General features: G+C 45.6%; 1 protein-coding gene across 3 annotated transcripts in view; it reads left to right on the top strand.

Moving 5' to 3' along the window:
- Window positions 1-13,119, top strand: part of TAB1 (TGF-beta activated kinase 1 (MAP3K7) binding protein 1) — a 332,479-nt gene that overhangs the window by 46,400 nt on the left and 272,960 nt on the right. For 2 of the 3 annotated variants that reach the window (XM_069652950.1, XM_069652949.1), the window contains exon 3: window positions 8,487-8,640. The exons of the other annotated variant lie outside the window; for it this stretch is intronic. In XM_069652950.1, coding sequence (XP_069509051.1) covers window positions 8,487-8,640 — 154 coding nt within the window. The remainder of the gene's footprint in view (window positions 1-8,486; window positions 8,641-13,119) is intronic. 3 annotated transcript variants of the gene reach the window in all.

The following is a 13,119-nucleotide window of genomic DNA, read 5'->3' as shown; positions in this document are numbered from 1 at the left end:
AAGCTTTCATGGTGGACAATTCCTGTAATTAAAACCTTTATGCAAGGGGTAAAGAGACTTCATCCCCCTATCTCCAACCCAGCTCCCGGGTGGGACCTGAATGTTGTTCTTACGAGACTAATGGGACCTCCCTTTGAACCAATGCACAAGGCTAGCTTAACGCCCTCACCTACAAGACCGCCTTCCTGGTGGCCATCCCCTCTATAAGGAGTTAGTGAGGGGGATACGCTGGACATTAGAGTTTTCCAAATTAAAGTTAGTCTTTATTGACTAAGCCAAATTGAGGTAGAGAAAAAATACAGGAAAAAAATTGCAGGATGTTAATTCTCCTTAAATTAAAATCGGAGTTAGCTTGGTCCTTGTGCCCTCAGTTGATAAGGCAAGTATCTGTGTTTAGTCCTCGTAGGCCCAACGGAACTCTGTACCTTCTTCTGCTCCTCCGACTCTGTTCTGAAACAGGCGAAATCTCCCTTAGTCATTTGTTGCTGGTTGCTTTAAATAGGGGCAGGAGATCCCTAGTCCAATCAGAGCTCACAACACTTTGAAACCTTAATAACCCCGCCCCCCAAGTCCCACCTTCTTCCTTTCCGAATGCCGGCCGCCATAATGGATTATCCACGGGTGATTCGATGGGACTGCCTTCTAATTTTGCACCCTTCAGTGGGTCTGTTGCTCTACGGTAAGTGTTTTTAAATTCTGATTGAGGCCCATGGTTTTGTGTGTTCCTTTGTTCCTGACAGCTTTTATACAGGGTTACTGTTCCCAGCTTGCGGGTGCGGCATCCCGTTCAGTCAACCCACCCCCTCTTGTTAGCATGCCGCCTGAACGTTCCTTCACTCCCCGCGGCAGGGGCTGAGAGCGGGAAGCTGCTATGTTCTACTTCTAGAACTACAGCCGGTGGTTTACTGCCAATGGGGTGAACGCGGTCGCCTCCACTGTTCTCGCCATATCTCTTTGACGTCCATTCATTCCCCGCGGCAGGGGCTGAAAAGGGAAGTCTGCTGTGTTCAACTGAAAGCACTGCAGCTGGCGTCTTGCTGCAGTTTGGGTAAACGCGGTCGCCTCCGCTGTTCTTTCCAGGTGTCCTAGGTTCCTTTAGTGGGTAGTCACTTGAGGACATGTTCTTGCCCCACCAAGCGTTTTCCACGTCCTCTTTGTCCGCGTGTTCTTTGTCCCCAGTCTGCATGCCCACGGTTAACCGGCCTTCACTTTGTATGTTGTCTACATTGAGCCCCTCCTCCGAAACCATCAGATTTACAGAGTGGTAGTGAACTGCAGGATACATTCGTCACGATTCACAAAGACAAGGTGGTTTTGTACCCACACACTCGCTTTGTGCCCACATTTCTGTTAATGTTCCATGTAAACTATTCCATAGAACTACCACCTCTTTCCAGAACCCCAATAACATGGCGGAAACCCCAATAACATGGCGGAAAGAAGCCTCAACACAATGGATGTAAACAGTGGTTATCTACTATCTGGAAAAGACAAAGCCACTAAGAAAAACAAACCAGTTCCTCGTTTCAGTGGCAGCTGGTAGAGAAGGGAACCCTGTCTCTAAATCTGCTGTGGATCGTAAACTGCATCACACTGTGTTACACTCTTGCCAAGAGAGATCGACCCTTCATGCCTAGAGCACACTACTCCCAGGTTCAATTGGGTCCTTTCCTCTCCACCATCTCACTCTCTAACTGTGGTGTCCCTCTTGGCTCCATCCTCTCGCCATGGCTTTTCAATATTTACTTGGCCCCTCTAGCCCATCTGATCTCCACTTTCTCTCCTAATTTTCAGTGTTCTGCTGATATGACACAGCTCTCTTTCAAGCTACCATCCTCTGCCTACTGCTCTTCCTCTCTCATGCCAGGCTCCCTGTCTGCTATCCAGGCATGGTGCACTACTAATGATCTCTGCCTTAATGACAGTAAGAAAGCAATCCTTCTCATTGGGACCCATGTTTCCCTCTTTCCTGCCCACACTCTGGCCACCCTCTTTGTGGCCCCTCTCCTCACCCTCTTGTGAAGCAAAGCAACCTGGTGTCATTTTCGACTCCTCTCTCTCCTCTCAAATAATTGACTTGGCCAACAGCCTCTCCCTCAATCTTCCTAACCCTTTCCTTCGCCCCCTTCAACTAATCCAGAATAGGACTGAAAGACCTATCCTTGGCCTCAAGCCCAGGGACCGCATCTTTCCAGCCCTTAAATCTCTAGTCTCCCGGTTGTTGCGACTAACAAATTCCAAGACCCTCTGCATCATCCACAAGGCTTACTGGGGGCCTAGGACCACGCTATATCCAACTCTTTCTCCCTAAATACCACCCTATTAGAGCCCTTCACTCTTCTAGCTCTAACTCGCTGCAAATCATGTTTTACTCCAAGCAGAGAGTGGGGGGGGGGTGGAGGGTAGACCGCTCTCCTCCCCAGGTGCCTCCTCTGGAATGGCCTACTGCCCCTCTCAGGTTTGAGTCGGATCTTCTTAAGTTCCATAAACTCCTCAAGACTGTCCTTTTCTCCTCTTCCTTTTCCCTCCCCTGCTAATCTCCCCTCTGCCTGAGACTGGTGTCCTGGTTCCTCCACCAGGCCCTCCCCTGCCCAGTCTACCTCTGCACTTGTTCCCACGATGACCCCGCCCCCTTCTTGCACTTGCCCATTGGCCCCTGCCTAATATTGGCTGGTTGACGTCACCCCTTGGAGCCATTTCAACCTCTTAACTCGTACTTATTTGTGGACCCCTCTCACTATCTGCCTCCCCCTGGTCCTGTCCACCTGGCCTCCCTAGCACTCGCCTTTCTCATGGGCCCTGCCACCCATCCTGCACTTCTCCACCTCCCTCACCCTCATGCACTTCTTGTTACTGCACTTCCCCGATCTGAATGTCAAAAGGCCTATTAGGATCGCTACTTGTCCCTACTTTTCCACCCCCTGCCCACCTCCTGCCTGGCTGCGCCTCGTAACACTTGTGTATAGGCGCATTACAAATGAACAATGCAAAATAAAAATGCAATAATTGCACTTATTGCAAACAAACATTACAGTCCAAATTTTTATTTTGCTCTATGGATCACGATTATTCACTTTTGTAGGTCAAATACTTTCTCTTTTCTCGAAATGGATTTCACAATCTGTGTGCCCAAAGTGAGCTGGAATTACTTCTAGTCACTGGCATCTGAATTTGTTCATTGTATGTTGAATTTTCACAAAGTGTCTTGCAACACTAGATTATAAATTCTACTTACTTATGTCTGATTTATGTTTTTTGATTCATTTTCTGAACGTCCTCATTCTCTGTCCCACATAAGTGGTACATTATACATGCATCTGATGTAATGCGTATGGGCATATTTCGTCTACATGGTCATTCTTTACCATCTTATTACAGCATCTACAAGAAAGGCGAGGATGGGTGCCCAATTTAAAAGTCATTAGAAAGAACTGGTCGTTCCCTGGCGTCACTATTTCTGCTTTTATCAATGTTAATTGACTTAATGCTTTTTATAAGCATTGGCAATTATTTTCTTTATTCTCTCATTTCTCTGTCGTTCTGTAATATTGGCAAAGGTTTCACAATTCTGAACCTTTGAGCTTGCAGCTTCATAAGTCAATATGCACTTAATTCTGTCATGTTTTAAATGTTATCTTTTTCACAAGGTTTCCCGGTTATTTCCTGTCACTTCATCTTTTCATCCAAGTGGTCCGAATTCAATAAACTTCCTTTCAATGGAAATTCCAAATTCTGTCTTATTGGTGGTAATTTGTATGTGATTCGTTACAACTGTGGCAGTGAGTGATCATTGAGCCAAGATGTACTGAATTAGCATGCAACATTGTCATGCTGGGCTTCTTGTTGGCGTATCATACTTGCTTGTTGGGCTTTCTGGTGTACTGAAGGGCCCATGGTGAGGCATGATCATCCTGTTCCAGGGGAGTAATGCAGCGCAGAGAATCTGACTCCTCTTGACCAGCGGTGTCAATGGCAGGTCCAGTGTGATGCAGCTTCCCTGTGCCACAGCACTGACTCCATCCACACCCAACGTGGCCTAAGGCCAGTGCAGTGGGCTGCTAATTTCTATCTCCATCTCTCTTCTAACCCAACCTCCTCTGCTTTCCATCCTTGATTCCTACCTTCTCACTCCTACCCACCAATCTGGCTCCACCATTGACCTCATCTTTACTTCCTTCTTCACCGCTTCTCCTATCTCCTCTCTACCTAACTATCTCTCTGACCACTCCTTACTCTTCTTCTCCCTCCCCTCACCCACGTCCCCCTCCCGTCCTTCGACCACCCACTTCTTCCGCCATGACCTACGTAATTTTAACCCTTCTCTCTTCCTCACTTCCTGCTCCTCTTCCCTCCCCGCTCTCCTCTCTCTCAGCCACTGTAGCCTCTTCCACCTTAAACTCTTCACTCACTTCTACTCTTGATCTTCTTTATCCTCTCTCCTCATTCCTCCCCTCTCGCCGACCTGCTCAACCTTGGCTCTCAGCTCACCTTTCCTATATGCGCCGCCTTTTTAGGCGTCTCAAACGTTCCTGAATCGAACACCCCACCCCCGCCACCCAGGCTGCTTACTTCCACTATCACACCCTCTATGACTCGTCTTAACTCTGCTAAGCGCACTTACTTCTCTGACCTTCTCCACTCTTCTCACCCTCGCCGCATCTTTCAAACCTTAACTCGACTTCTCTCCCCACCTACCCTTGACCACTCCATCGCCTATCCTCTCTCTGCCTCCGATCTTGCCATTTTCTTTACCAACAAAGTCCTTAATCTCTGCCAATCTATCCTCTCCTCCCCTTCCAATTTCCTCCCTCTGCCCCTTCCCCTCCATATTCCTTGTCTTCATTCACACCTATCGCTCAATCTGAAGTTTCAGTCCTCCTTTCTAAAACTCTTCCTACTGCATCTCCCACTGACCCCATTCCTACCTCCATTATTCCCAAAATCTATCGTCTTCTCATACCCTATCTCGCCCCCTTTTTCAACACTTTTCTCTCCACATCCACCTTCCCCACCCCTTTCAAGCATGCTACTATCAGCCCCATTTTCAAAAAACGCTCTGCTAATCCCCATCTTCCATCCAATTTCCGCCCCATCTCTCTTCTCCTTCCTTTCTAAACTTCTAGGACGCATTGTCTATTCTCAACTCTTTACATAAATCTCCAACCATTCTCCCCCCCCACCCAATCTAGCTTCCGCCCACTACACTCCACTGAAACTGCTCTCACTTCTGTTCTCAACTCTCTACTCTCTTCCTGTTACTCCAAGCACTCCTCTATTCTCATTCTCCTCGACCTCTCTGCTGCCTTTGACACTGTCGACCACCATCTTCTCCTTAGCTCTCTCCTGCCTCAGCCTTAAAGACTCTGTTCTCAACTGGTTCTCCTATCTTTCCAACCACTCCTTTTCACTCTCCTGGGGTGGTTGTACCTCCCCTACCTTTCCTCTCAACACAGCGTTCCCCAAGGCTCCGTCTTTGGCCCCCTTCTCTTCTCACTCTATACTTCCCTCTTAACTCCCATTATCTCCTCCTTTGGTATCCCACACTACTTCTATGCTAATGATACCCAGCTCTTCCTCTCTTTCTCCTCTTTCTCTCCCGACATCCACCACAAGCTTTCCTCTTGCCTTTCAGCCATTAAATCTTGGATGTCCTCTCAGTTCCTTACTTTTAATGCTGACAAAACTGAAGTCCTATTCCCCCGCTAACACTCTTCCTCCCCTCCTCCATTCATTCTCTTTCCCACCTCCCATCTCCCCTTCTCTCCACATGCCCGCAACCGAGGTCTCCACATTGACACCCATCTCTCTCTCTCATCACATTTCTCTCGCTGCCAGATCTTGCCGCTTCCACCTATACAATATCTGTAAAATTCGTCCCTTCCTAACCTTTCATGCTTCAAAACTTTGAATCTCCTCCCTCATCTTCTCCTCCAGACTCTTCTACTGCTCCACTCTTCTCTTTGGACTCCCTACTCTCACCTTTCACCCCTCAAATCCATCTATCACTCCGCCATCCGCTCCCTCTGCCTCCTCTCTCCTCGCGACTCCATCTCCTCTTCACTTAACTCACTAGGTTGGCTCCCTTTTCACTCTCAGCTCAAATTTCATTTTCTCTGTCTTGTCTTCAAAGCCCTCTGTAATCTTGCTCCTTCCTACCTATCCTCCCTTCTAACATTCCATACTCCTTCTCGTTCCCTCTGCTCTGCTGATCTCTTCCTTCTCTCTCCTCCTCCACCCTGTGCCCCCTCCCGCTTCCGGTCCTTCCAACTTCTTGCTCATTTTCTTTGGAATCGGCTAGCCCTCCCTGTCGGCTCTATCACCCCCTATCCTTCATTTCACACTTCTCTTAAATCCTATCTCTTCCACTCACCCCCCTAACTTCTCTTTCATCTACTTCCTTGACTGAATCTACCTCTACTTACCCCTCCTACCCCTTCTCTTACTATTGTTCCTTCCACTAGTGTTTAACCACCTCAACTTTGTAAATTGTTCTTTGTACTGTTTTGTGGTTTGATTCAATTTTCATGTATTGCTTGTTGTAATTGATTGTTCCTTTTGTAAAGTGCTTTGGATTAAAGCGCTATATAAATTCAAATCCGTACAAATACAATTGGTGGAAGTTGACAAAAAATGATGTCAGAATCCTGTTGGGAGGCAGGTCGCACAGGGTGACGTTTGAGTGCAAATCTGAGATTCGGGAAAGAAAGCATGTAGTGAAAACAACCTATTTAGAGTGAATTTGGAGTCCAGACAGTAACTAAGGGGATACACAGATGGAACAGGGAGGCTGAGGATTTCAGAGCGGAAGGAAGGTGGCGAAAAAGAAATCGGCCCAGAAAGGAAACTGGGAACAGTGCATCATGTTCTTCAGAAGTGCTGAGTAAGTTCCAACATGCAAAACCATTAGAGAAGCCAGTCACAAGAGATGACATGGCATGTAAACAAGGTTGCCCCTCGAAGCATGGTCGCCTTTGCAACAGACATTGTCTGAGCCACTGCACACACAACACTGACCGGGGTCCCATACACTTGCACTATTGAGGGAAGATGGCTGTGACCATATGGGGAATCCGATTCCCATAGTCCATGCTTTGGAACAACTGTGATGTTGATGTCTTTGATGATCAGTGCTGGTGACTGACGCCTAGTTGCCATCTTTGATGCAGCGAACAGTGTTGTGAACAGTGCAGGAACTGGAAGGGAACTATTAAGCGGCATTACATGGCAAAAATGTAGTTTGTAGATGTCATACAGCAGCTAAAAGCAGGACATTTCAACATGTAATGTCCATCACTCTTTCAAGAAATACCTTTCCGTTGCTAGTGGTCATTTTGAATTTAATGGGTGGATGTTTTGTATTTGTGTACTGTAGTCACTCTGACCTGTCAGATTGCCAAATTATTAAATTTTTTCGATGAAAAATGTGGAGACCCGATTTACCGGGTTCATTTGTCATTATACGGAAACTTCTTTTTGGTGAATCTAAAAAATGTCAGCTAATTTTGTTATTGTAAAGTGGACTTTACATAATGAAAAATTGAAACACAAACTGTAAACCAAGTGTGTAATATTCAGATATATTCTGCAAGTGGTAGAGTCGGTTAAAGCCACAATTATTAGGAAATTACCTTCTCTCAAAGTTTGACAAGAAGAAAGATGAAAATATTTTCAATATAAACCTTTCATAAATGTGTATCAAGAAGGTAGATTATGAATAGCTAAATTAGGCCTCAGATTGTGTACTCTCCACTACATTTTAATATTTACACAGCTATGTGTATTCTCAAACAGGAAGAGGAGCCCTGTTTTTACACTTTATTTTGATCAATGTCTTATAAATAAAGCTATTTGTGAAATCTCGCATGTAGTTGACGGGTTACAACTGAGCGTTTCCCCCACATAAACAATATCGAGATATGTATATCGCCATTCAGCCCAAAATTATCGAGAAATTACTTTTGGTCCATATCTCCCAGCCTTAGTCATTTGGCAACATAATGATTAAGGATGGTGGGAAGATGACCCCTGTATCACAATCCCCTTACTGTTAAACTGGCAAACAATTTCAACAACTTAATGTGCATAAGAAAATGTAACAAATTGGTTCTGCTTTGATGGTTTGATGGATGATTCCTTGCTGAGCTCTGCCTTTCTCCTGCCTTGCCTAGTCCGCTGTCCTCACTGTGCAGCACCACACGCTTACTCATCCAGCAACACACCAGCTTCACTCCTTGCTCAGTGACCCCTGATCACAATTATCATGTTGCGACCCCACCCTTCATTTCCCCCAGTGATTCCGTCCTCATTCAACATCCCTGCCCAGCAACCCATTAGCTCTCCTACCTTATCCAGCACCCCTTGGTCTCGCCCCACACTCTGCAAGCTTTGTAGTCCCCTGGTGCTCTGCACCCCTTAACAGTTGTTCTCCATCTGTAAAGTGAATGGCGTTGATTACTGGTATTGGCTTTGGTTCTCTTCTCCCACAGAAGTGATGATCGCGTGTTCCTGTACGGTGTCTTCAATGGCTACAACGGATCCCGGGTCACCAATTTTGTGCGGCAGCGGCTGTCAGCTGAGTTGGTTCTCGGGCAGTTGAACCCAGAGTACAGCGATGCTGATGTACGGCGAGTGTTGCTTCAGGTATGGGGTGGAGATTGGTTCCACATGTAGATACTGCCATGGATAAAATGAAGGATTTTGTATTTCTTTCCATTTGCGCCTATTTATTGATTAGTATAGTGCCTAATGAGGACTGGCCACTTCCATTCACCTTAGGGGCCGGTGAAATCAACTAAAGTTATTGTTTGATTTGGCTGGGGTTCTAAACATGGGGTGCAGAGATGTTTGTTGTATTTGATCGAGTCTTAGTGACGCCAAAGCTCCTCATGTACACGTTGAGACGAAATGGTTAATACAAAGTGTTTTTTTAAAAAAAAAATGTAATGTTTGATTTGTCAGTTATCGAAACCTTTCTGGAATAAGTTCTCCCCCAGACCAAATTTGATGAACAGATTGCTTAGCAATTCGAGCCCATTGATGACCTAAGGTTCCCTTGTAATCTTTTGAAGGGCATTGGTGGAATCTTCTTTCCTCATGATGATCTTAAGTTTCTTCAAGCTTGATATTTGATGATCATGTGAGATGATAAGTGTTGGCACCCACAAACCTGATGGTGATGCACAGCAATTTAATATGGATGGAGCTTGGTCTTAAATTACTTGGTGCGGTTGCCACATGTAAATCATTGGCCCTATACCGAAAATGCATTGAAGATCCACCTAAGGTCGGATTGATGGCCTTGAAGAGAGGGTTAACTAACAATCTTGAACGCACGCTCCTGGAGTGGAAAGTGATCCGTGTTGCGATTCTGGAAGACTTGGGCCTAAATGAGAAAACCCTTATGGAGAATCCAGATAAAGTCAAAAAGAAACTGTTTATGAAAGACTGGATCACCACACAGGAAGAGACAAGGCTATAAGCCTTATGGAAAACCACTGATGGAAGCAAGAAAATTGATCTGCCCACCAAAACATCTGAGATTGATCCCTAACTGGATTATTAGGGATCAATTCCTGATGTTGCATCTAAACCTGCTCCCCACAAGAGACATTTTAAGACCTCGTTTGGAATCGGAGGAAGCTTTGTGTAGACTGTGCAAAAATCCAACAGCATTGGAGACCACCATGCACTTTATCTTGTTTTGCACAGCCACGAAAGATCTAAGAACAAGATTTCTGGGGGAACACATTATAGACCACCCAAGCATATCTGAAGAAGTCTGGTGGTACATACTGTTGGAGGGAGAAAGTATTTGGCTGACTGTATTTGTAACACAATTGGTGGTTGAAGTTTTTTAAAGCCTTAACAGCTGTGAATGAAGGAACAAGAAGAGCAGAGATGCTGTTAACCAATGACCTGTAATTAGGAGAAGGCTGAAAGACTAATTCCCCTTCTCTTTCTTTTCATCATCTTCTTCTCTCTTTTCCTCCATTTGTTTCTCCTTCAAATTTGATGTTCTTAACTGGAATGTTTGGCTAAAAGGCTTTTTTCTTTTATGTTTAACCATTGCATAGCAAACAATAAATAAATATGGTATTAATTGTAAACTTGAGTCAAATAACTAAATTCTATAAGACCATACAGTTATTCATGAAAGCACAAAGAAGACACCCATCTTTTGGTGAGAAGGACTTCCTCACAAAGACACTTGTATTCAGAGAATAGAATGGTAAGAAAGGGAAGATGCAGTAAACTAACTATTCGGCTTGTCAATGCGCAAGAGTCTCTCTCTCTCTCTCTCTCTCTCTCTCTCTCTCTCTCTCTCTCTCTCTTTCTCTCTTTCTCTCTTTCTCTCTTTCTCTCTTTCTCTCTTTCTCTCTTTCTCTCTTTCTCTCTTTCTCTCTTTGTCTCTTTCTCTCTTTCTCTCTTTCTCTCTCCCTCTCCCCCCCAACACCATGTTTGGGCTCACAGGGCTCTCCTCCCATACACTGGCCTGGAGCACACCCTAACCCTGGGGTTTTTCCTATTTATTCTGTTGCACATCCACTCTTCCAGGCCCCTCTCTCCTGCTTTCTGTACCCCCCCCACCTCCCACCACCCCGCCTTCTCTTGAACCGGGGGTGTCACATGGCCTGGCCAAGGGAACAACTGACATCAGAATAAGTTTAAAGGGTTTTATTAAACAAAAGTCAGACTTGGACTATTGCACGGAAATGGTTTCAGGATGACTGTAACATAAAGGCTCTTGGGAAATGTAGTCTTTGATTTTTAATGAAGGGCATCAAACAAAATGACATTCGGAAAGTTCCAGACATGATGTTTTCCCCTTTAGGTCACACTAGCATTCAGTCTTCATCACATCTTCTGTGGAGCCACAGGGCCACTATTCCTCTCTTGGGATTTAGGACTTTTTTTCCTTTGCCAAGTGTCATAAGTCTTGCCCCTTCACTGGGACACTCCTTCTCTTTGTTACTTATTCTGCTCTTCAGCGGTCAAGGGGCTCTCTCCCCCTCTGTTGCTTTACTCAGGATATGGTGCCCTGCTCGCCTTTTCACACCCAGAAATATAATGCCCTGCTCACTAATCTGCACCTAGGGTTTTAATGCCCTGCTCACTGTCCCAGGTATATATGTCCCTGCTCGCTCTCTCCAGAGATATGGTTCCTTGCTCACCCTTCTACAGACACAAATCCAGTGTCCTGCTCACTCTCCCAGGGATATAGTGCCCTGTCCACACACTCTTCAATGAAACACACCCCACTTCTGGGCCCACAAGGCTCTCCTCTTCTCTTCTGGGGCCAAAGTCACGCTCTTTCACTACTTCTCATCTATCCTTTCTCTTTGCTATGGGTCTCTTTTGGTCTAGAGGGTCTCCCATCTCACTGGAGGCCACCCCTTTTCTGGGATTAGGCCCCCCCTAGCACTCCCCCACTCCCTGCTAGAAGAGATGGCTCTTTTGATGTTTGGTGGGGGCTTTTCTCCCCTCACTGGAGCACACCCCTCTTCTGAGGTCATAGGGTATTGCCTCTTCCTCACACAAACTCACCCTTCTTCTGGTGGATCAGGGGCTCTTCTTCCTCTTACTAGATCGCACACCTCTTCTGGGTTTCACAGGGCTCTTCTACCCCTCACTGGAGTGCGCACCCCTCTCCTGTGCTCAGGTGGCTCCCCTTCTCTGGCACTTGATGGATTTGTCAAGAAACACCTCTCCTCTGCTCAGAGACTCTGTCTGTGGATCATAGCCTCCAGCTAAAGCCCTTTCTGTCCTGCCGCTGGCTGTGGCAAACCTTCAAATTGATTGGTTAATTGACTTGGTGGCGAACCAGAAGAAGGACCCGTAGTACAATGGGTCATGGTGAAGATTGATTTATTCAAATTAAAAAGAAAAAGAAAATGCCTAACTTTCCCTATCCCTATTAGGGAAGTCCTTGCCTTATAAAACAAAAACGAAGGGTGCTCGTCGTAGTCCAAAATGTAGTCATGAGTCCAAAACCCTAATTACTATCTGGACCTTCATTTTTAGAAAACCTAAAAAGAAAGAGGCTTGCAAAACAGCCACTGAATGGCTTTTGCCCGGCTCCTAGAGGACTTATTTTCAGTCTCGAACTTCTGTTAGAATGTCTTTACGCAATGCACAGTCTTTGGTTGTAGTCTGTTAAAATTATACATGTCTTCTAAACCGTTCTCTTCCACCTCTCTGGGGAAGAGACACATTTTCATTCCTATGTGTTTTTCCGCTGTTTACCACTAGTTAAATCATTCTAGGATCACTTAAGCTTTTTAACAGCATCAAATTCCTCCAGGATCACCTTGCATAGGTATATGCAGGATCACCTTGCATATACCTTTCTATATCCCAGCTTTTTGGCACTGGCACTCCCCAAAGTCCTGTGGCTGTTGGTATCGTGTTTGGTTCTCAGTCCAATTAATCTCTCACACATGTTGGCTTCCCCAGCCTTGATACGAAGCACACATATCCCTTCCACTTCCTGGTTCACAGGATGTGTCCATACAATTTTCTCAGTTTCTTATACTATTAACGGCTTCCCCAGCCTTCATATACAGTGTTTGTGTTTCTTTCAGTCCGATTTACTTGGGTTGCATGCCCGTTGCACTCTTCCTGGCTTCCATGCTCTTGACGGCTTCCCCAGCCTTGATGCGCAATATTCACATTTCTCTCACTGAATGGGTAGAGCCTTTTTCCACTCTCATTCTTATGGGCTCTGTATTTTGGAACTCTATTCTGTGTATTTTACCTGTGTTATGGACTCTGTGTTCCTCCATAACTCTTAAAGGCATCTGTATTTCACTATTGCTGCACACAGCTCCTTATGGGCAGTGTTGCTCGGGACCCTTAGGGTCCTCCTTTGAGATGCTTTCCTTTATCCTAGAGTAACTACAGTTCTTAAGGATAGAGAGATACTTCGTATCCCTGCTAAAACATTATAGTCTGAGGGGTTGTCACACACCACCTTATGTGGAGTGACAAAGGGATACCCAGTATCCCCATTCTCTCGACTCATGTGACTTTTTAGTCACATAGACAAACTCCTAGTTATGGCTTGTGGCAGCCGACGTGTCCTACCTACTATTGTGTGATTTCTTTTTTTTTTTCCACCGC

Source organism: Ambystoma mexicanum, chromosome 3q (assembly GCF_040938575.1).
Source record: "Ambystoma mexicanum isolate Mex_15411 chromosome 3q, UKY_AmexF1_1, whole genome shotgun sequence".
Classification (NCBI taxonomy): domain Eukaryota; kingdom Metazoa; phylum Chordata; class Amphibia; order Caudata; family Ambystomatidae; genus Ambystoma; species Ambystoma mexicanum.
The sequence above is the reverse complement of the archived record's forward strand: the minus strand, read 5'-3'. Positions and strand labels throughout refer to the sequence as shown.